Source organism: Xenopus laevis, chromosome 3L (genome assembly GCF_017654675.1).
Source record: "Xenopus laevis strain J_2021 chromosome 3L, Xenopus_laevis_v10.1, whole genome shotgun sequence".
In the NCBI taxonomy this organism is placed as follows: Eukaryota; Metazoa; Chordata; class Amphibia; order Anura; family Pipidae; genus Xenopus; species Xenopus laevis.
In genome coordinates, this window is record NC_054375.1 from 3,151,227 (window position 1) to 3,175,608 (window position 24,382).

General features: G+C 41.7%; 2 protein-coding genes and 1 pseudogene across 2 annotated transcripts; all 3 read right to left on the reverse strand.

Annotated features, from left to right (window-relative positions):
* Positions 1–648: 648 nt before the first annotated feature.
* Positions 649–6,066, reverse strand: LOC121401357 (DC-STAMP domain-containing protein 2-like). The gene is made up of 15 exons (XM_041585824.1): positions 5,766–6,066; positions 5,345–5,515; positions 5,074–5,175; positions 4,758–4,952; positions 4,603–4,659; positions 4,253–4,463; positions 3,878–4,035; positions 3,442–3,603; positions 3,173–3,340; positions 2,609–2,709; positions 2,173–2,303; positions 1,952–2,079; positions 1,603–1,696; positions 1,220–1,339; positions 649–1,005 (listed from the first exon to the last, which is right to left on the reverse strand). Exons 1-15 carry the CDS (start codon positions 6,049–6,051, stop codon positions 870–872), a joined length of 2,220 nt encoding a protein of 739 aa, XP_041441758.1. The 5' UTR covers positions 6,052–6,066; the 3' UTR covers positions 649–869.
* A 3,363-nt stretch (positions 6,067–9,429) lies between these two features.
* On the reverse strand, positions 9,430–12,816 carry LOC121401126 (annotated as a pseudogene).
* Positions 12,817–16,080: 3,264 nt separating this feature from the next.
* Positions 16,081–21,717, reverse strand: LOC121401354 (DC-STAMP domain-containing protein 2-like). The gene is made up of 15 exons (XM_041585822.1): positions 21,403–21,717; positions 20,991–21,161; positions 20,724–20,825; positions 20,408–20,602; positions 20,253–20,309; positions 19,907–20,117; positions 19,532–19,689; positions 19,088–19,249; positions 18,819–18,986; positions 18,168–18,268; positions 17,732–17,862; positions 17,511–17,638; positions 17,168–17,261; positions 16,786–16,905; positions 16,081–16,571 (listed from the first exon to the last, which is right to left on the reverse strand). The coding sequence occupies exons 1-15, from the start codon at positions 21,686–21,688 to the stop codon at positions 16,436–16,438; spliced, it is 2,220 nt and encodes a 739-aa protein (XP_041441756.1). The 5' UTR covers positions 21,689–21,717; the 3' UTR covers positions 16,081–16,435.
* Between the last annotated feature and the right edge of the window lie 2,665 nt (positions 21,718–24,382).

Below are 24,382 nucleotides of genomic sequence, written 5' to 3' on the forward strand. Positions count from 1 at the left end.
ATTACTGGGGATCAATAGATTATAGAGGGCAGGATAGGACAATGCAGGAGGCCATTTATGCCAAACGGGAACAACCATCCCTGAACAGACGAGCAGTTGGGGACACGTCTTGTCAGCAATGTACAGTTCCGCTTGTACAACGCTTCAGTATATTCCCCAACATGTCACACAAGCACAAAATGGCCTTACGATTCTGTCACAATCACAGTAAATCCACAGGACAGTCGTCATGTTTTGTAAAACAATGTATTTCTTTGTTTTTTATATAAAATATAAATCTTTAATTTAATATATGTCTTAAAAATATATATGAAATACATTTTTTACATTGATCTATATATAAAGCCTTCAGAATGGACCCGCACTCCGAAAAATTCTTGTTATCAAAAATTGTATTAAGCATCACTCATGTATCCAACATTTCAGCCCATATTGGTGCCTTTATCAAGGATATATATAAAACTATACAAATAAAATACATATATGAAATTAAAATAATATAAATATATAAATTAAAATATATAAAATGATACATATTTAGATTTGTAAAACAGAAAGCTGTTGCACTCAAGTTGCTTTGTGAAAAAATATGAAATATATTTTATTTAGATTTTAAGATTAGATTTTCAGGGACCAAGTCACAAGCCAGAGACACAGCCCCCAATCCACCCAATATCTCACCCACTTTGGGTAAGACCCACCCACTTTGGGGGCTGTGAATCTGGTGTGTCCCAGCCGACGAGGACTCATTTCTGTACAAAACATTGCGTTTCTTCTCTGCAGTTGGGCATTTTTCTAAATCCAAGGAGAATGAGTTCTGCCCATTGGGATCAGTCCCTTCCTTTATTGTCCCCTAGTCTTGCTATAGCTCAGCGCCTCTGATACAATTTCCTTGGGATGCCTTTTTTCTTCATCTTCGTCAACTTGGAAAATGCTTCATCTAGAGTCTCCTCGTCTGAGCTGTCACTTGATGGGGATTGCTCCTGGTACTCATAGTCGGCATCACTGCAAGTACAAAGGGTTAAATGTCAGCTGAGAGCCCTCCCCAAACATACCCTGACTGCAAAATACTAAAAGTTCATGCTAATTTCCCCTTTAAACTATTTATAACCAATGAGCGGCCACACTTGCAAAATAAGAAGAGTTCTGCAATATCTAATGGGGCTTCCTTTCTCTTATTTATGGCTTTCACCCTTTCTGAGGTTCTACAAGCTCTTACCTTAATTCCATGGAGGAGTCCGAGTCCTCATCTTCCTCAGTGTTTTGCGATTTCGTGAACCTCTTACTCCTGCCTCTTTCCTCCAGCCACAGCTCGACCTGCTCCTCATCACTGGAGTCTCTGAGGATTAGAATAAGGGTTAAATGTTGTAGGAAGGAAGAACGAGGCCTAGTAGAAGGGCAAGATGGTGCCAGTAGGACAAGATGGCAGTAACTGGTCTTTAATCTCCACCAAATGATTTTTTATTTTCTACAAACCCTTATAATACATAAGACTAGTGTATAAGTAGGGGGGAATGGGATCATTTGGGGATGGGACCTACAAGACACCGGCACAAGATGGGGAAACAGGTGGGAAAGGGGAGTATTTCAGGCAAAACTTACATCTCCTCATCTGTTGAATCCGAGTAGGTGAGGGGAGTGAGGCAGAACTTGCAGGCGTTCTCTAGTTTGATGCAGCAGTCTCCGCAGTACAGCCCTAGGGAGAGACATGGCTCAGTATGACAATCAATAGGCCAGCCAGACATTTATGGCACTAGATATTACATGAAATACCAGAGTCCAACATGCAGAACTCATACATACATTTAGTGGGTTGCCCCTAAAAACATGGCTGTGATTATTGCACCCCCAATTGAGATTCTGATAATAAAAATGGAGACCATTTGGGCTTAAGAATTGGCCATGTACTGTACTAGGAACTGGGCTCAACTGAAAGTGATGGGGTACTTACCTCTGCAGCCCCTGGTAATACAGGCTAGAAATTCCAGGCTGTTACTGTCGGTTCTGACTTTGGCACATTCCATGCAGAACTCTTCCCTTTTGCCCATCAGTCTGACCAGACGGTAAAACACAGAGTTTCTGTAAAAATAAAAGGGGAGAATGTTTATCACACTCACACTCTTTCTCTATGAAATGTGTATATCCAGGCAGGGTATGAATCGATTGCTATACCGTTTGGCCAGCTTGTAGAGGAAGCTGCTGGGTTGTGGATCCTGGGAACCAGTAACAATGTACTTCATATGATAAGGGGTCCTCTCTGGGCGCTCGCAGATAATCGTGTTGTACAGGAAGCAGATCCTTTCCTGGAGAGAAGCAAATGAAATATCAAATATACTTTGAACACTATTGGTCCCTATGTGAATGTGAACATTAGAAAGTATTTCCTATTCAAGGATGTCACGTGTCTTTTACATGATTAAGATATTAAAGGGCTTTTGGGATTAATACTCCTATAGCCTGAGCCAGGGAGAAGTCTCAATACAATTTGGAGTAATAAAGTTAAATAAGAATATGAGCAACTAGGGTGAAATTGATGGACTGTAGATGCCATTTATCAGCTTTAACTACTATGTGAATGTGTGAGGAGTTTTGCTTCCTACAAACTTACCAGTTCACGATATGGATAATAATAGGCACAGAGGGAGCGTCTCAATCTCGTAAGATACACCCCAATCGCGGTGGCCAAAAAGGCAAATCCGTATAAAAGTCCTAGGAGAAAAAAGAGCAGGTTTAATTTAGGACCATCAATCAAGATGTAGATAGAATGGAAAGATGGAGACAGTAGGGCAAGATGGAGGTAGTAGGGCAAGATGGAGACAGTAGGACAGGATGGAGACTTAGGAGGAGATGAAGACAGTAGGGAAAGATGGAGACAGTAGGGTAATATGGAGACAATAGGACTAGATGGAGACAGTAGGACAGGATGGAGACTTAGGAGGAGATTAAGACAGTAGGGAAAGATGGAGACAGTAGGACAAGATGGAGACAGTAGGGCAAGATGCAGACAATAGGACAAGATGGAGACAGTAGGGCAAGATAGAAACAGTAGGTAACGATGGAGACAGTAGGACAAGATAGAAACAGTAGGTAACAATGGAGACAATAGGGCAAGATGGAGACAGTAACACATAATATAATAGAGTTGCACATCCCAAATGCAAACTTTACTTACCGATAATTATGTAGCCCCGGAAGTCCGGCTTTGATGGGGTAACCAAACACTTGGATGTGAGAATCTGCACTTGTCCCCTTACCATATCCTCAAATGAGGATATTATCTGTTTAAAGAAGTCGCTGAAGAAATTTGAGCCCGTTACGGTGACGTTGAAGATTAGAGGAGCTAATGGAGCAAAAAACACAAAAAATGATTACCTCTCACTCTATATTACAGGCAGTCCCCTCCCTGTCCAATGTGAAAGAGCAGACCAATAACCCTCTTACCTGTCACCGTTATATTGCCACTGAGCTGTTCATGTGCCTTCCCTAGCAAAAAGTAGGCTCCGAAATCTATCAAGATGATGAAGATGGAGCCTATCATGTACGGCACAATCCCCAAGAAACCCGTCAACATATTCTTCTCAATTGACGTCATCTTCAGGGAAACTGTAGGAATGAGAGAGACTCATGAGAAAATGGAGTGGGTTTCCTAAATGTAATACAGTCGGCTAATATTGGTGTGTGGTTACTATAAAGACTATGGGGTGAGTAAACTTGTGATTGAGTAGTTAAGTGAGTGGTAGTTATAGCCAGTAAGTGGCAGGTACCTTTGTTATTGAGAGTTGGGTAATTATATTGAGTAGTGGGGGTCACTAAGCATAGAGGGGTCTGTACTATAGTGAATGAGTGGGGGGTGTTACTGAAAAGAATTGGGACTCACCAGGTGAGACGTAGAGAGATTGCTCCTTCATGTTCAGGGGTAACAGAGAGGGAGCACCAGTCTTCACTCTCAGCTCATTCAGCTTCATAAAGTTCTTAGTGATGTAGAAATTGTCGTGCTTGTCATTGAGCAGGTAATTCCTGCGATATAGCGCCGCCCTGCAGATCAATGAGAAATCCGATTAGAAAGGGTAATTCCTTAAGTAACATTATGGGAGAGAGAGTGGGAAGGGGAGCAGGAATGAAAGCTACAATGCCCCCTGTACATATATATCCCATACTCACTATCCCCCCCTACAGGACTGGGCAGATACTACGGGAAATGGGGTCAGAACTCAATCAGAAGCAACAGTAAGAACAGAGGAATTGGACCTACCGAATGAAGGAGTAAAGGCAGAAGAAGAGCACAAAATACTGGGCCAGTCCAATAATCTCCAGGTAAGGCTCTATACTGGCGTTCACCTCGTCCATAATCTGCTCTGCCACGTTGATCACGTCGGTGGCGCTGACGTTGATATCAAAGTCGTGGATGACAGTGATATTAAACAGAAAGTGATCCTTGAACTTGTTAAGGACGGAATCGGCAGCTGTAAGGAAAGTGCAGAGATTGGAATTTTGCTATAGAACAAGGGCTGGATCCTTAAATCCCACACACAGTGTCCAGAAAGACTTGCCTGCTTAGTAACCCATAGCAACCAACCAACCCACCAAATCTGTGTCACTCACCTTTGTCCTTCAGTCGACTGACGTGATTCTGAACAAAGTCGGGGCCCATGCACGGAACTGTGGGAAAGACGAAGTTGGATTCATTAGAATTTGTCATTAATCCAGGAGAAAGAACTAGAGCAGAACATGTCAGATTGGGGTGAGTTGTAACTTACCTCCAGCCAGTGCACACAGGGGCCGAAATGTGTCTATAATGCCGCAGACGAAGCCAAACAAGCCGGCATTATCGGTACAAGTCTGCTTGGCCGTATCGAATTTCTGGTAACATTTCTTGCTTGGGTTCCCTAACTCCTCATTGCAGATAGTTCCCATGTTGTACAGGTATGACCACGCCGCTCTCAAGTCTCGGCCTAGGAAGGACGGGAGGATTAGAAGGCGAGTTTATTAACAGTATTGATGCCACGCCAGGTACCACGGAGTAACAAGGTATCACTGACTGGGCACACACAACCCGAGGGTTTCTCTACTTACCTATACGTCTCACGCCCTCCTGTAGGGCAGTAAAGAAGCCTTGCGACCGGTTGGAGACATTTTTAAAGTTACCAGCAATGGACTTGATCTTGTCCAAAGCCCCTGGAAAGAAAGAAACAAGTGTGAGACTCACGTGATTGCACTTTATTTCACATACAACCCACCCAGATTCTGACTGACTAGATCTGCACCTGTAGGGTCACCTTCAAGCGCCCAAAAGGTAGATTGGGATATTCCTACTTGCTACACCCACCGCTCTTCCGTTACTTACTCATCACAGGCGCTTTCATCTCCTCAACAACTTCTAAGGTCTGATTCACGGCCAACTGCAACCCGCACGAGGTTGCTTCCGACACCCGCTTGTAATTCTCCAGGATATTTCCGGCGGGTCCTTGGATGGTCAGTGAAAAGGCCAGTGCAATAATCAGGTTCTTGCCTTGAGCTGGGAGAGATGGGAGAATTAATCATTATTCTTATTCTCATTATTCCATAGCCTGACTGCCCCTACATTAAAGTTTCTATGCTGATGGTGAGACCTCCTCTCCTCCCCACAAATAAATCAAACATTCCCCCTATCTTCATGGGGAACCCAAATAGAGTTTCCAAGGCTGGTTCAGACCAGAAATGTCTCAACCCCTCCCCCTAGACCCAATTAAATGGCCTTAAGCTAAAGTCAAACCCGTGGAACTTACCTGCAAAAATCTGCGGCAGTGTTAGGAATACAATTACTCGAATCTGCTCAGAAAACGCCATGCCGAGAGATAGGAAAACTCCAATAAAGGCGCTGGCGATGATGCAGATGTCCAGGCTGTAGCTCTTCACAAACAGAGTGAAGAAGGCAAATACTATGGCCAAGAACATGCCTAGAACAAATGAGCCGAAGCATCTCAGGAATTCCTTGCACATACTGTTCTTTCTTCTTCTCATTGGAACATTCTTTTGGTTCTCTAGATCATTGGATTTGAGTTCAACCTTCATTGTGTGATTGTGTTTTCGATGTGATTGATTTGATTGATTCTGATTGATTGTGATTTAGATGAATCTGAGGGAGGGAAGCAGAACATTTTTCGATGTGATTGATTTGATTGATTCTGATTGATTGTGATTTAGATGAATCTGAGGGAGGGAAGCAGAACATTGTTAAACCTGTGCAATTCCCAAGACTAATGCACCTTGGGGTTAGACCATTAGTTATGATCACCAGGACACAGTGCCATCTAGTTCTTATATCAGTCACCAAAACACACCCCTCAATACACATCTAGATACATTCCTCCATTTACATGTTAGACTTACAGGTCTGCAGTCTTCTAACTAAAACTGGGTTCTGAATGTATTATTAAATGAGAAAAACAATACATTCATAACTCACATAATTTTATTATTCTTCAAAACCCATTTCTAAATATAATCCCTCAGCAAACCTTTCTTTCCCCATAACAGACAGGTCAGACTTGCAGGCCTATAGGTTCCCAGCTAAAATCGCATTGTTTTCCTCAATATATTATGTGAAAAAAATCGATTTCTTATATTAAGTGTTATACTTGGACTATAAGTAACCAATGAAAAGAGGTTTCTCTATTACTTACTCGTTAAAGATGTTGAATAAATAAATAATATGAAGATTAGTATTGAGCAGTCTCTAGGAGCTCTGTCCAATAGCTAATCCGCAACTAAATGAAATGAGTTCAGGTGTGATACTAGATAAACAGATGAGGTCATTATGACATCACTATGCCCCGCCCATATCATGAAAGGCTTTCTTATGTTAGTCATTATGACATCACAGTGACCTAAAGTTACCTTGCTTTAGGTCACTGTGTAGTCATTATGACATCACAGTGACCTATAGTTACCTTGCTTTAGGTCACTGTGTAGTCATTATGACATCACAGTGACCTAAAGTTACCTTGCCTCTGATTGGTAAATGGCTAAATCCCAGGGTTAATAAACTTTACTAATATATAATTATGTATGAAATGAAATTAAAGGGGGAATTAAGACACTGCCCAGCCTCCAAACTACCCCATCACCTGTCCATTTATAGCCCAAGTCCATCTGTCTGACAAGCTCCATCCCATAATACTAACTATGACATCATCCACCAAACTCTATTTCTAAATACAATCCCCCAACTAGGGATGCACCGAATTCGGGATTCGGCCAGGATTCGGCCTTTTTCAGCAGGATTCGGCCGAATCATTCTGCCAGGCCGAACCGAATCTGAATTTGCATATGCAAATGCGTGACTTTTTGACACAAAGCAAGGAAGTTAAAAAAGATTTTCCCTTCCCACCCCTTATTTGCATATGCAAATTAGGATTTGGATTCGGTTCGGTATTCGGCCGAATCTTTCGCCAAGGATTCGGGGGTTCGGCCGAATCCAAAAAAGTGGATTTGGTGCATCCCTACCCCCAACCAACCTCCCTCAATATCCTTATTGTGGCTGCAAATTCACAGCCCCAACTGAATTCCCCAGTTCCGTTAGTTTCAAGCTTTATACTTACAAAGATGTAGAATTCAGTTGGTTGATTAGTACAAAACAGACACAACAGTTCTGCTCGGTAGCTAATCCTCCAACAACTGATAGCGGCTGCACTGGTGTTGCTGCTATATATATAGCTGGGGTCATTATGACATCACTATGCCACGCCCACCCCAGGTGGAGACAGATGGACCTCTGCTATTGTCATTATGACATCACAATGACCTAACGTTACCATGGAGATGTCTGAATGACTTTCTTTTGTATCTTAATAATAATAATAATAGCAAGTGATGACGCAATAGGGAGAATGTCGTATATCTGTTACTATGTCTTTATTAAAGGATACGTAAACGTTAAAAAAAAGTAAAATTTTTCAGGGTTCTTTTCTAATTGTAATTAACATTATTGGTGTTGTAACAAAATTCATGATGTTGGCAGTTGATAAAAACGTGAAGCTTTGAGAGTTAACGGCTCCACTTCTCAAGTCCCTCGTCCCTCTCCAGCACTCGGCACCCGGTTCTGTTGGAGCAGGATTGACCCCGTACCGACCGTGTGTAGGGTTGGAATTAGGGGACCCCGATAGATGTAGGAAAGCTAGGGTCCCCCTCCCCATGTGTTTAAATCTAATGTGTTGCTCCAAAAGCCTTTCAATGTACCAGTGTGAGTAGATACACAACCCTGTATGTATAGACACCCTCTTGTTTCTAATTGCACTGGGCCCCCAAGGGCCCCTCTAAGTTCTAGACCCAAATGAAATATGTGTGTGTGTTGTTTCCTCTCCCCGTTCATGTTATGGATTTACTGTAAAATCTTCAGGCAGCAAGAGGCAGATATACAGATACAGTAACCAGACCTGATATACAGTCATTTATATACAATAATCAGGTGTTATATACAGTAACCAGGCCTTATATACAGTACAGCCCACTCATGCCCCTCCTGTCATATTTAAGGAATTCTGAGCAAATGTTGGAGCCTGTGGCCCCACCCTGAGTCCCTGAGGATCCAGTGAAGAGGGAGGGAGAGGTCATTACTGGGGATCAATAGATTATAGAGGGCAGGATAGGACAATGCAGGAGGCCATTTATGCCAAACGGGAACAACCATCCCTGAACAGACGAGCAGTTGGGGACACGTCTTGTCAGCAATGTACAGTTCCGCTTGTACAAAGCTTCAGTATATTCCCCCAACATGTCACACAAGCACAAAATGGCCTTACGATTCTGTCACAATCACAATAAATCCACAGGACAGTCGTCATTTTTTGTAAAACAATATTTCTTTGTTTTTATATAAAAATATAAATCTTAATTTAATATGTCTTAAAAATATATATGAAATAAATTTTTACATTGATATAAAATGTATATATGACATTAAAATAATATAAAAAACAAATATATTAATAAAATGTATTTTAAACTGTATATCTACAAAAGTAACTATATAAATATGTCCACATCTTGTATAAAAATAATATAAATATATGTATAAAAAAATATATATATATAAGCCTTCAGAATGGACCCGCATCACTCGTGTATCCAACATTTCAGCCCACATTGGGGCCTTTATCAAGGATATATGTAAAACTATACAAATAAAATACATATATGAAATTAAAATAATATAAATATATAAATTAAAATCTATACAATGATACATATTTAGATTTGTAAAACAGAAAGCTGTTGTACTCAAGTTGCTTTGTGAAAAAATATAAAAGACATTTTATTTAGATTTTTAGATTAGATTTTCAGGGACCAAGTCACAAGCCACAGACACAGCCCCCAATCCACCCAATATATCACCCACTTTGGGTAAGACCCACCCACTTTGGGGGCTGTGAATCTGGTGTGTCCCAGCCGACAAGGACTCGTTTCTGTACAAAACATTGCGTTTCTTCTCTGCAGTTGGGCATTTTTCTAAATCCAAGGAGAATGAGTTCTGCCCATTGGGATCAGTCCCTTCCTTTATTGTCCCCTAGTCTTGCTATAGCTCAGCGCCTCTGATACAATTTCCTTGGGATGCCTTTTTTCTTCATCTTCGTCAACTTGGAAAATGCTTCATCTAGAGTCTCCTCGTCTGAACTGTCACTTGATGGGGATTGCTCCTGGTACTCATAGTCGGCATCACTGCAAGTACAAAGGGTTAAATGTCAGCTGAGAGCCCTCCCCAAACATACCCTGACTGCAAAATACTAAAAGTTCATGCTAATTTCCTCTTTAACCTATTTATAACCAATGAGCAGCCACACTTGCAAAATAAGAAGAGTTCTGCAATATCTAATGGGGCTTCCTTTCTCTTATTTATGGCTTTCACCCTTTCTGAGGTTCTACAAGCTCTTACCTTAATTCCATGGAGGAGTCCGAGTCCTCATCTTCCTCAGTGTTTTGCACTTTCCTGAACCTCTTACTCCTGCCTCTTTCCTCCAGCCACAGCTCGACCTGCTCCTCATCACTGGAGTCTCTGAGGATTAGAATAAGGGTTAAATGTTGTAGGAAGGAAGAACGAAGCCTAGTAGAAGGGCAAGATGGTGCCAGTAGGACAAGATGGAGACAGTGGGGCAAGATGGAGACAGTAGGACAAAATGGAAACAGTAGGTAACGGAGACAGTAGAACAAGATGGAGACAGTAGGGCAAGATGAGACAGTAGGACAAGATGGAGACAGAAGGCAAGATGGAGACTGTAAGAGATAACCTAAAACTTTACTTACCAATAATTATGTAGCCCCGGGATGTGGTAACCAAACACTTGGATGTAAGAATCTTCACTTGTCCTCTTACCATATCCTCAAATGAGGATATTATTTGTTTAAAGAAGTCGCTGAAGAAATTTGAACCTGTTATGGTGACGTTGAAGATTAGAGGAGCTAATGGAGCAAAAAAAAATTATTACCTCTCACTTATAGGCAGCCCCCTCCCTGTCCAATGTGAAAGAGCAGACCAGTAACCCTCTTACCTGTCACCGTTATATTGCTGTTCATGTGCCTTCCCTAGCAAAAAGTAGGCTCTGAAATCTGTCACAATGATGAAGATAGAGCCTATCATGTACGGCACAATCGCCAAGAAACCTTTCAACATCTTCTTCTCAATTGACGTCATCTTCAGGGAAACTGTAGGAATGAGAGAGACTCATGAGAAAATGGAGGCTGGGACAGACAAAGTGGGTTTATTAAATGTAACACAGGCGGCTAATATTGGTTTGTGGTTACTATAAAGACTATGGGGTGAGTAAACTTATGATTGAGTAGTTAAGTGAGTGGTAGTTATAGCCAGTAAGTTATTTGTTATTGAGAGCTGGGTAACTATAGTAAGTGGTGGGGCTCGCTAAGCATAGAGGGGTCTGTACTATAGTGAATGAGTGGGGGGTGTTACTGAAAAGAATTGGGACTCACCAGGTGAGACGTAGAGAGATTGCTCCTTCATGTTCAGGGGTAACAGAGAGGGAGCACCAGTCTTCACTCTCAGCTCATTCAGCTTCATAAAGTTCTTAGTGATGTAGAAATTGTCGTGCTTGTCATTGAGCAGGTAATTCCTGCGATATAGCGCCGCCCTGCAGATCAATGAGAAATCCAATTAGAAAGGGTAATTCCTTTAGTAACATCAGAAGCAACAGTAAGAACAGAGGAATTGGACCTACCGAATGAAGGAGTAAAGGCAGAAGAAGAGCACAAAATACTGGGCCAGTCCAAAAATCTCCAGGTAAGGGTCTATACTGGCGTTCACCTCGTCCATAATCTTCTCTGCCACGTTGATCACGTCGGTGGCGCTGGCATTGATATCAAAGTCGTGGATGACAGTGATATTAAACAGAAAGTGATCCTTGAACTTGTTAAGGATGGAATCGGGCAGCTGTAAGGAAAGTGCAGAGATGGGAATTTTGTTATAGAACAAGGGCTGGATCCTTTAATCTCACACACAGTGTCCAAACAGACTTCCTTGCTTAGTAACTCATGGCAACCCACCAACCTAATCTTCGTCACTCACCTTTGTCCTTCAGTCGACTGACGTGAGTCTGAACAAAGTCGGGCCCATGCACGGAACTGTGGGACAGACGAAGTTGGATTCATTAGAATTTGTCATTAATCCAGGAGAAAGAACTAGAGCAGAACATGTCAGATTGGGGTGAGTTGTAACTTACCTCCAGCCAGTGCACACAGGGGCCGAAATGTGTCTATAATGCCGCAGACGAAGCCAAACAACCCGGCATTATCGGTACAAGTCTGCTTGGCCGTATCGAACAATTCTTGCTCGGGTTCCCTAACTCCTCATTGCAGATAGTTCCCATGTTGTACAGGTATGACCACGCCGCTCTCAAGTCTCGGCCTGGGAAGGACGGGAGGATTAGAAGGCGAGTTTATTATCAGTATTGATGCCACGCCAGGTACCACGGAGCAACAAGGTATCATTGATTGGGCACACACAACTCGAGGGTTTCTCATCTATACGTCTCATGCCCTCCTGTAGGGCAGTAAGGAAGCCTTGTGACCAGTTGGAGACATTTTTAAAGTTACCAGCAATGGACCTGATCTTGTCCAAAGCCCCTGGAAAGAGAGAAACGAGTGTGAGACTCACGCGATTGCACTTTCTGTCACATATACTGCCATGGGCAAATAGCACTGATCTGTCCATCTTGTCAGACACCCAAATGTGACTGCAGCCCCTGTCTCCATCCACCCAGATTCTGACCAGATCTGCACCTGTAGGGTCACCTTCAAGTGCCCAAAAGGTAGATTGGGATCTAACCTACTTGCTACACCCACCGCTCTTCGGTTACTTACTCATCACAGGCGCTTTCATCTCCTGAACAATTTCTAAGGTCTGATTCACAGCCAACTGCAACCCGCACGAGGAAGCTTCCAACACCCGCTTGTAATTCTCCAGGATATTTCCGGCGGGTCCTTGGATGGTCAGTGAAAAGGCCAGTGCAATAATCAGGTTCTTGCCTTGAGCTGGGAGAGATGGGAGAATTAATCATTCTTATTATTCCATAGCCTGACTGCCCCTACATTAAAGTTCCTATGCTGATGATGAGACCTCCTTTCCTCCCCACAAATAAATCACCCATTCCCCTTCTCTTCATAGGGAACACAAATAGAGTTTCCAAGGCTGGTTCAGACCAGAAATGTCTCAACTCCTCCCCCTAGACCCAATTATATATATAAGCTAAAGCCAAACCCGTGGAACTTACCTGCAAATATCTGTAGTAGTGTTAGGAATACAATTACATGAATCTGCTCAAAAAACGCCATGCCGAGAGAAAGAAAACTCCAATAAAGGCGCTGGCGATGATGCAGATGTCCAGGCTGTAGCTCTTCACAAACAGAGTGAAGAAGGCAAATACTATGGCCAAGAACATGCCTAGAACAAATGAGCCAAAGCATCTCAGGAATTCCTTGCACATACTGTTCTTCTTCTCATTGGAACATTCTTTTGGTTCTCTATATCATTGGATTTGAGTTCAACCTTTATTGTGTGATTGTGTTTTCAATGTGATTGATGTGATTGATTGTGATTTAGATGAATCTGGGGGAGGGAAGCAGAACATTGTTAAACCTGTACAATTCCAAGACTAATGCACCTTGGGTTAGACCATTAGTTATGATCACCAGGACACAGTGCCATCTAGTTCTTATATCAGTCACCAAAACACACCCCTCAATACACATCTAGATACATTCCTCCATTTACATGTTAGACTTACAGGTCTGCAGTCTTCTAACTAAAACTGGGTTCTGAATGTAATATTAAATGAGTAAAACAATACATTCCTAACTCATATACTTTTATATTCTCCAAAACCCATTTCTAAATATAATCCCTCGGCAAACCTTTCTTTCCCCGTAACAGCCAGGTCAGACTTGCAGGCATATAGTTTCCCAGCAAAAATCGCATTCTTTTTCTCAATATATTATTTGAAAAAAATCTATTTCTTATATCAAGTGTTAGTCTGCAGTCTTCTAACTAAAACTGGGTTCTGAATGTATTATTAAAAAAACAATACATTCCCAACATAGCTCTGTCCAGTGTCGGACTGGGACACTAAGGGCCCACCCAAAAACCTTAGACCAGGGGCCAACCATAAAACCTTAGACCAGAGACCCACTCTCAGTACTAATATTCTTCATCTCCTCAATCAACCTCTATTCTCCTAGTCTGTTTTCTTTACAGACTATAATCAATCATTCCATCTATTTAGCATCTTTGTTCTCATAGAAATAGAGAATTGCCATGAAATAGGCCAAAAGTTTAGCAGCATGAGGGGCCACTGACACCTGGGCCCAGTCCGACACTGGCTCTGTTAGTGAATCTACCCCTTAGTCTGGTTGGGGTATGGAAGTAATAGTAAAGTTATATAATTATTGTGGAATTATAGAGAAAATGTTTAATGAAACTACATGGTAATGAAGATGTAGTACAAGGCTACATACAGTCAATACGATTAAAGAACTTACCACATGTTTGTGTGATGATGATGATGATGATGGTCTTAAAGGAATATTTTTTATTGACAATCACAAGATGATAAGAGACAAGGACAATATGATATATTGGAAGTACAAGTACACGAAGTTCCTGTCCTTGGGTTTAATCACCTCAAAGAATTATACTTGGGACAACACCTTTACTAACGACTTTACAGTCACCATCTTTGAACAGAGTTTAAGGAACAACAAAGGATTAAGAGACTTTATTTTATGAAATATTACTAAATATTTGGAATGGAATTTAATTGGAAATGGAAGAATTAGATATGATATGTTACCTGTGAATTCTTAGAAGTTGAAATGCTTGAATTATTATTATAGTTAGATAGGCAATTAACTTGATTGTGATGGATTAAGAATTCTCCAGCATTGAGTTTTTTTCCAATTCTGCTGGTCAAGAAGGAGTTCTTGGTTTTGAAGATGGTTTTAGCCCCTCTTCAAAGCAAAGTAGTTACAATACGGTTATTTGCATATAGGATGAGTTTAGTGATACGTTAAAGTTAATTTGGTCATTAGGAGGGAATGATAGGGTTACATAAACCATAATCACTTATATCATATCTAATATAATTAATTCTTTAACTGTAAAGCTTTCTGACAACCACGAGTTACAACAAATGTCAACCATGACATGAGAAAGTACCATCGATGTGATCTTTGTTTGGGCAAATAACTCTGAACAAGCCCCTGCTCAAGGATCTGCTCTTGCTGTGTATAACTAGGTGATTGGTCATTTTATCAAGTGATGACCAATAGGGAGATTGTCGTATATCTGTTAGTATGTCCTTGTTAAAGGATAAGTAAACCTTAAAAAAGGGAGCTTTTCTGATTGTAATTAACATTATTGGTGTTGTATCAAAATTCATGATGTTGGCAGTTGATAAAAACGTGAAGCTGTGAGAGTTAACGGCTCCACTTCTCAAGTCACTCGTCCCTCTCCAGCACTCGGCACCCGGTTCTGTTGGAGCAGGATTGGCCCCGTACCGACCGTGTGTAGGGTTGGAATTAGGGGATCCCGATAGATGTATGAAAGCTAGGGTCCCCCTCCCCATGTGTTTAAATCTAATGTGTGGCTCCAAAAGCCTTTCAATGTACCAGTGTGAGCAGATACACAACCCTGTATGTATAGACACCCTCTTGTTTCTACTTGCACTGGGCCCTCAAGGGCCCCTCTAAATTCTAGACCCAAATTTAATATGTGTTGTTTCCTCTCCCCATTCATGTTATGGATTTACTGTAAAATCTTCAGGCAGCAAGAGGCAGATCTACAGATACTGTAACCAGGCCTGATATACAGTCATTTATATACAATAATCAGGTGTTATATACAGTAACCAGGCCTTATATACAGTACAGTATATTCCACCAACATGTCACACAAGCACAAAATGGCACTAAGATTCTGTCACAATCAAAATAAATCCACAGGACAGTCGTAATTTTTTTAAACAATTTATTTTTTTGCTTTTTATATAAAAACAGATATCTTTAATTTAATCTATGTCTTAAAAATATATATGAAATACATTTTTTACATTGATATAAAAATGTATATATGACAAAATATATATAATATAAAAAATAAATATATTAATTAAAATTTATTTTAAACTGTATATCTACAAAAGTAACTAAATATAAATATGTCCACATCTTGTATAAAAATAATATAAATATATGTATAAAAATATATTGAGTTTGTAAGCCGAAACGTTGAAATAAATCTACCAGCTTTTTTTCACTTATCAAGACCTATGTGTGCGGAAGTTTTTTTGCTTTATAGATAATGAATTTTTTCCAGCACCTAGGCATCAACATGGCTATCTGAGTGCACCTATCTAGTTATATGTCTATATATATATATATATATATATATATATATATATATATATATAAAGCCTTCAGAATGGACCCGCACAAAATTTTATTAAGCATCACTCGTGTATCCAACATTTCAGCCCACATTGGGGCCTTTATCAAGGATATATGTAAAACTATACAAATAAAATACATATATGAATATAAATTAAAATCTATAAAATGATACATATTTAGATTTGTAAAACAGAAAGCTGTTGCACTCAAGTTGCTTTGTGAAAAAATATAAAAGATATTTTATTTAGATTTTTAGATTAGATTTTCAGGGACCAAGTCACAAGCCACAGACACAGCCCCCAATCCACCCAATATCTCACCCACTTTGGGTAAGACCCACCCACTTTGGGGGCTGTGAATCTGGTGTGTCCCAGCCGACGAGGACTCATTTCTGTACAAAACATTGCGTTTCTTCTCTGCAGTTGGGCATTTTTCTAAATCCAAGGAGAATGAGTTCTGCCCATTGGGATCAGTCCCTTCCTTTATTGTCCCCTAGTCTTGCTATAGCTCAGCGCCTCTGATACAATTTCCTTGGGATGCCTTTTTTCTTCATCTTCGTCAACTTGGAAAATGCTTCATCTAGAGTCTCCTCGTCTGAGCTGTCACTTGATGGGGATTGCTCCTGGTACTCATAGTCGGCATCACTGCAAGTACAAAGGGTTAAATGTCACCTGAGAGCCCTCCCCAAACATACCCTGACTGCAAAATACTTAAAGTCCATGCTAATTTCCCGTTTAACCTATTTATAACCAATGAGCGGCCACACTTGCAAAATTAGAAGAGTTCTGCAATATCTAATGGGGCTTCCTTTCTCTTATTTATGGCTTTCACCCTTTCTGAGGTTCTACAAGCTCTTACCTTAATTCCATGGAGGAGTCCGAGTCCTCATCTTCCTCAGTGTTTTGCACTTTCCTGAACCTCTTACTCCTGCCTCTTTCCTCCAGCCACAGCTCGACCTGCTCCTCATCACTGGAGTCTCTGAGGATTAGAATAAGGGTTAAATGTTGTAGGAAGGAAGAACGAGGCCTAGTAGAAGGGCAATATGGCGCCAGTAGGACAAGATGGCAGTAACTGGTCTTTAATCTCCACCAAATGATTTTTTTTTTTCTACAAACGCCTATAATACATAAGACTAGTGTATAAGTAGGGGGAATGGGATCATTTGGGGATGGGACCTACAAGACACCGGCACAAGATGGGGAAACAGGTGGGAAAGGGGAGTATTTCAGGCAAAACTTACATCTCCTCATCTGTTGAATCCGAGTAGGTGAGGGGAGTGAGGCAGAACTTGCAGGCGTTCTCTAGTTTGATGCAGCAGTCTCCGCAGTACAGCCCTAGGGAGAGACGTGGCTCAGTATGACAATCAATAGGCCAGCCAGACATTCATGGCACTAGATATTACATGAAATACCAGAGTCCAACATGCAGAACTCATACATTTAGTGGGTTGCCCCTAAAAACATGGCTGTGATTATTGCACCCCCAATTGAGATTCTGATAAAAATTGAGAACATTTTGGGCTTAAGAAGTGGCCATGTACTGTACTAGGAACTGGGCTCAACTGAAAGTGATGGGGTACTTACCTCTGCAGTCCCTGGTAATACAGGCTAGAAATTCCAGGCTGTTACTGTCGGTTCTGACTTTGGCACATTCCATGCAGAACTCTTCCCTTTTGCCCATCAGTCTGACCAGACGGTAAAACACAGAGTTTCTGTAAAAATAAAAGGGGAGAATGTTTATCACACTCACACTCTTTCTCTATGAAATGTGTATATCCAGGCAGGGTAGGAATCGATTGCTATACCGTTTGGCCAGCTTGTAGAGGAAGCTGCTGGGTTGTGGATCCTGGGAAGCAGTAACAATGTACTTCATATGATAAGGGGTCCTCTCTGGGCGCTCGCAGATAATCGTGTTGTACAGGAAGCAGATCCTTTCCTGGAGAGAAACAAATGAAATATCAAATATACTTTGAACACTATTGGTCCCTATGTGAATGTGAACATTAGAAAGTATTTCCTATTCAAGGATGTCACGTGTCTTTTACATGATTAAGATATTAAAGGGCTTTTGGGATTAATACTCCTATAGCCTGAGCCAGGGAGAAGTCTCAATACAATTTGGAGTAATAAAGTTAAATAAGAATATGAGCAACTAGGGTGAAATTGATGGACTGTAGATGTCATTTATCAGCTTTAACTACTATGTGAATGTGTGAGGAGTTTTGCTTCCTACAAACTTACCAGTTCACGATATGGATAATAATAGGCACAGAGGGAGCGTCTCAATCTCGTAAGATACACCCCAATCGCGGTGGCCAAAAAGGCAAATCCGTATAAAAGTCCTAGGAGAAAAAAGAGCAGGTTTAATTCAGGACTGTCGAACAAGATGGAGATAGAATGGAAAGATGGAGGCAGTAGGGCAAGATGGAGGCAGTAGGGCAAGATGGAGGCAGTAGGAGGAGATGAAGACAGTAGGGAAAGATGGAGACAGTAGGGCAAGATGGAGACAGTAGGGCAAGATGGAGACAGTAGGGCAAGATGGAGACAGTAGGGCAACATGGAGACAGTAGGACAAGATGGACATAGTAGGACAAGATGGAGACAGTAGGACAGGATGGAGACTGTAGGAGGAGATGAAGACATTAGGGAAAGATGGAGACAGTAGGACAAGCATGAGACAGTACGGCAATATGGAGACAATAGGACAAGATGGAGACAGTATAGCAAGATGCAGACAGTAGAACAAGATGGAGACAGTAGGACAAGATGGAGACAGTAGGACAAGATGGAGACAGTAGGACAAGATGGAGACAGTAGGTAACGATGGAGACAGTAGGACAAGATGGAGACAGTAACACAGAGTTGCACATCCCAAATGCAAACTTTACTTACCGATAATTATGTAGCCCCGGAAGTCCGGCTTTGATGGGGTAACCAAACACTTGGATGTGAGAATCTGCACTTGTCCCCTTACCATATCCTCAAATGAGGATATTATTTGTTTAAAGAAGTCGCTGAAGAAATTTGAGCCTGTTACGGTGACGTTGAAGATTAGAGGAGCTAATGGAGGAAAAAAAAACACAACATTATTACCTCTCACTCTATATTACAGGCAGCCCCCTCCCTGTCCAATGTGAAAGAGAGACCAATAACCCTCTTACCTGTCACCGTTATATTGCCACTGAGCTGTTCATGTGCCTTCCCTAGCAAAAAGTAGGCTCCGAAATCTATCAAGATGATGAAGATGGAGCCTATCATGTACGGCACAATCCCCAAGAAACCGGTCAACATATTCTTCTCAATTGACGTCATCTTCAGGGAAACTGTAGGAATGAGAGAGACTCATGAGAAAATGGAGGCTGGGACAGACAAAGTGGGTTTCTTAAATGTAACGCATTCGGCTAATATTGGTTTGTGGTTACTATAAAGACTATGGGGTGAGTAAACTTGTGATTGAGTGAGTGGTAATTATAGCCAGTAAGTGGCAGGTACCTTCATTATTGAGAGTTGGGTGATTATAGTGTGTAGTGGGGGTCACTAAGCATAGAGGGGTCTGTACTATAGTGAATGAGTGGGGGGTATTACTGAAGAGAATTGGGACTCACCAGGTGAGACGTAGAGAGATTGCTCCTTCATGTTCAGGGGTAACAGAGAGGGAGCACCAGTCTTCACTCTCAGCTCATTCAGCTTCATAAAGTTCTTAGTGATGTAGAAATTGTCGTGCTTGTCATTGAGCAGGTAATTCCTGCGATATAGCGCCGCCCTGCAGATCAATGAGAAATCCAATTAGAATGGGTAATTCCTTAAGTAACATTATGGGAGAGAGAGTGGGAAGGGAAGTAGGAATGAAAGCTACAATGCCCCCTGTACATATATATCCCATACTCACTATCCCCCCCTACAGGACTGGGCAGATACTACGGGAAATGGGGTCAGAACTCAATCAGAACCAACAGTAAGAACAGAGGAATTGGACCTACCGAATGAAGGAGTAAAGGCAGAAGAAGAGCACAAAATACTGGGCCAGTCCAATAATCTCCAGGTAAGGCTCTATACTGGCGTTCACCTCGTCCATAATCTGCTCTGCCACGTTGATCACGTCGGTGGCGCTGGCGTTGATATCAAAGTCGTGGATGACAGTGATATTAAACAGAAAGTGATCCTTGAACTTGTTAAGGACGGAATCGGCAGCTGTAAGGAAAGTGCAGAGATTGGAATTTTGCTATAGAACAAGGGCTGGATCCTTAAATCCCACACACAGTGTCCAGAAAGACTTGCCTGCTTAGTAACCCATAGCAACCAACCCACCAAATCTGCGTCACTCACCTTTGTCCATCAGTCGACTGACGTGAGTCTGAACAAAGTCGGGGCCCATGCACGGAACTGTGGGAAAGACGAAGTTGGATTCATTAGAATTTGTCATTAATCCAGGAGAAAGAACTAGAGCAGAACATGTCAGATTGGGGTGAGTTGTAACTTACCTCCAGCCAGTGCACACAGGGGCCGAAATGTGTCTATAATGCCGCAGACGAAGCCAAACAACCCGGCATTATCGGTACAAGTCTGCTTGGCCGTATCGAATTTCTGGTAACATTTCTTGCTCGGGTTCCCTAACTCCTCATTGCAGATAGTTCCCATGTTGTACAGGTATGACCACGCCGCTCTCAAGTCTCGGCCTGGGAAGGACGGGAGGATTAGAAGGCGAGTTTAGTATCAGTATTGATGCCACGCCAGGTACCACGGAGTAACAAGGTATCACTGACTGGGCACACACAACCCGAGGGTTTCTCTACTCACCTATACGTCTCACGCCCTCCTGTAGGGCAGTAAAGAAGCCTTGCGACCGGTTGGAGACATTTTTAAAGTTACCAGCAATGGACTTGATCTTGTCCAAAGCCCCTGGAAAGAGAGAAACGAGTGTAAGACTCACGTGATTGCACTTTATTTCACATACAACCCACCCAGATTCTGACTAGATCTGCACCTGTAGGGTCACCTTCAAGCGCCCAAAAGGTAGATCGGGATATTCCTACTTGCTACACCCACCGCTCTTCCGTTACTTACTCATCACAGGCGCTTTCATCTCCTCAACAACTTCTAAGGTCTGATTCACGGCCAACTGCAACCCGCACGAGGTTGCTTCCGACACCCGCTTGTAATTCTCCAGGATATTTCCGGCGGGTCCTTGGATGGTCAGCGAAAAGGCCAGTGCAATAATCAGGTTCTTGCCTTGAGCTGGGAGAGATGGGAGAATTAATCATTATTCTTATTCTCATTATTCCATAGCCTGACTGCCCCTACATTAAAGTTTCTATGCTGATGGTGAGACCTCCTTTCCTCCCCACAAATAAATCAAACATTCCCCCTATCTTCATGGGGAACCCAAATAGAGTTTCCAAGGCTGGTTCAGACCAGAAATGTCTCAACCCCTCCCCCTAGACCCAATTATATGGCCTTAAGCTAAAGTCAAACTTACCTGCAAAAATCTGCGGCAGTGTTAGGAATACGATTACTCGAATCTGCTCAGAAAACGCCATGCCGAGAGATAGGAAAACTCCAATAAAGGCGCTGGCGATGATGCAGATGTCCAGGCTGTAGCTCTTCACAAACAGAGTGAAGAAGGCAAATACTATGGCCAAGAACATGCCTAGAACAAATGAGCCGAAGCATCTCAGGAATTCCTTGCACATACTGTTCTTTCTTCTTCTCATTGGAACATTCTTTTGGTTCTCTATATCATTGGATTTGAGTTCAACCTTCATTGTGTGATTGTGTTTTCGATGTGATTAATTTGATTGATTCTGATTGATGTGATTGATTTGATTGATTGTGATTAAGATGAATCTGGGGGAGGGAAGCAGAACATTGTTAAACCTGCACAATTCCCAAGACTAATGCACCTTGGGGTTAGACCATTAGTTATGATCACCAGGACACAGTGCCATCTAGTTCTTATATCAGTCACCAAAACACACCCCTCAATACACATCTAGATACATTCCTCCATTTACATGTTAGACTTACAGGTCTGCAGTCTTCTAACTAAAACTGGGTTCTGAATGTATTATTAAATGAGAAAAACAATACATTCATAACTCACATAATTTTATTATTCTTCAAAACCCATTTCTAAATATAATCCCTCAGCAAACCTTTCTTTCCCCATAACAGACAGGTCAGTCTTGCAGGCCTATAGTTTCCCAGCTAAAATCGCATTTTTTCCCTCAATATATTATGTGAAAAAAAATCGATTTCTTATATTAAGCGTTATAGTTGGACAGCTATAAGTAACCAATGAAAAGAGGTTTCTCTATTACTTACTCGTTAAAGATGTTGAATAAATAAATAATATGAAGATTAGTATTGAGCAGTCTCTAGGAGCTCTGTCCAATAGCTAATCCGCAACTAAATGAAATGAGTTCAGCTGTGATACTAGATAAACAGATGAGGTCATTATGACATCACTATGCCCCGCCCACATCATGAAAGGCTTTCTTATGTTAGTCATTATGACATCACAGTGACCTAAAGTTACCTTGCTTTAGGTCACTGTGTAGTCATTATGACATCACAGTGACCTATAGTTACCTTGCTTTAGGTCACTGTGTAGTCATTATGACATCACAGTGACCTAAAGTTACCTTGCCTCTGATTGGTAAATGGCTAAATCCCAGGGTTAATAAACTTTACTAATATATAATTATGTATGAAATTAAATTAAAGGGGGAATTAAGACACTGCCCAGCCTCCAAACTACCCCATCACCTGTCCATTTATAGCCCAAGTCCATCTGTCTGACAAGCTCCATCCCATAATACTAACTATGACATCATCCACCAAACTCTATTTCTAAATACAATCCCCCAACTAGGGATGCACCAAATTCGGGATTCGGCCAGGATTTGGCCTTTTTCAGCAGGATTCGGCCGAATCATTCTGCCAGGCCGAACCGAATCTGAATTTGCATATGCAAATGTGTGACTTTTTGACACAAAGCAAGGAAGTTAAAAAAGATTTTCACTTTCCACCCCTTATTTGCATATGCAAATTAGGATTTGGATTCGGTTCGGTATTCGGCCGAATCTTTCGCCAAGGATTCGGGGGTTCGGCCGAATCAAAAAAAGTGGATTTGGTGCATCCCTACCCCCAACCAACCTCCCCCAATATCCTTATTGTGGCTGCAAATTCACAGCCCCAACTGAATTCCCCAGTTCCGTTAGTTTCAAGCTTTATACTTACAAAGATGTAGAATTCAGTTGGTTGATTAGTACAAAACAGACACAACAGTTCTGCTCGGTAGCTAATCCTCCAACAACTGATAGCGGCTGCACTGGTGTTGCTGCTATATATATAGCTGAGGTCATTATGACATCACTATGCCACGCCCACCCCAGGAGGAGACAGATGGACCTCTGTTATTGTCATTATGACATCACAATGACCTAACGTTACCATGGAGATGTCTGAATGACTTTCTTTTGTATCTTAATAATAATAATAATAATAATAGCAAGTGATGACGCAATAGGGAGAATGTCGTATATCTGTTACTATGTCCTTATTAAAGGATACGTAAACGTTAAAAAAAAGTAAAATTTTTCAGGGTTCTTTTCTAATTGTAATTAACATTATTGGTGTTGTAACAAAATTCATGATGTTGGCAGTTGATAAAAACGTGAAGCTGTGAGAGTTAACGGCTCCACTTCTCAAGTCACTCGTCCCTCTCCAGCACTCGGCACCCGGTTCTGTTGGAGCAGGATTGGCCCCGTACTGACCATGTGTAGGGTTGGAATTAGGGGACCCCGATAGATGTATGAAAGCTAGGGTCCCCCTCCCCATGTGTTTAAATCTAATGTGTTGCTCCAAAAGCCTTTCAATGTACCAGTGTGAGCAGATACACAACCCTGTATGTATAGACACCCTCTTGTTTCTAATTGCACTGGGCCCCCAAGGGCCCCTCTAAGTTCTAGACCCAAATGAATATGTGTGTGTGTTGTTTCCTCTCCCCGTTCATGTTATGGATTTACTGTAAAATCTTCAGGCAGCAAGAGGCAGATATACAGATACAGTAACCAGACCTGATATACACTCATTTATATACAATAATCAGGTGTTATATACAGTAACCAGGCCTTATATACAGTACAGCCCACTCATGCCCCTCCTGTCATATTTAAGGAATTCTGAGCAAATGTTGGAGCCTGTGGCCCCACCCTGAGTCCCTGAGGATCCAGTGAAGAGGGAGGGAGAGGTCATTACTGGGGTTCAATAGATTATAGAGGGCAGGATAGGACAATGCAGGAGGCCATTTATGCCAAACGGGAACAACCATCCCTGAACAGACGAGCAGTTGGGGACACGTCTTGTCAGCAATGTACAGTTCCGCTTGTACAAAGCTTCAGTATATTCCCCCAACATGTCACACAAGCACAAAATGGCCTTACGATTCTGTCACA

Excerpts from the sequence above, each read along its gene's own strand:
- LOC121401357 (XM_041585824.1), bottom strand. The coding sequence starts at position 6,051 with ATGAAGGTTGAACTCAAATCCAATGATCTAGAGAACCAAAAGAATGTT. Across the intron at positions 2,710-3,172 it reads CCGGGGCTACATAATTATCG|GACTTTTATACGGATTTGCC; the intron begins GTAAGTAAAGTT and ends TTTTTCTCCTAG. Across the intron at positions 2,080-2,172 it reads CTCTACAAGCTGGCCAAACG|AAACTCTGTGTTTTACCGTC; the intron begins GTATAGCAATCG and ends TTATTTTTACAG.
- LOC121401354 (XM_041585822.1), bottom strand. The coding sequence starts at position 21,688 with ATGAAGGTTGAACTCAAATCCAATGATATAGAGAACCAAAAGAATGTT. Across the intron at positions 20,118-20,252 it reads CAGTCGACTGATGGACAAAG|CTGCCGATTCCGTCCTTAAC; the intron begins GTGAGTGACGCA and ends CTTTCCTTACAG. Across the intron at positions 19,690-19,906 it reads TGCCTTTACTCCTTCATTCG|GGCGGCGCTATATCGCAGGA; the intron begins GTAGGTCCAATT and ends ATTGATCTGCAG.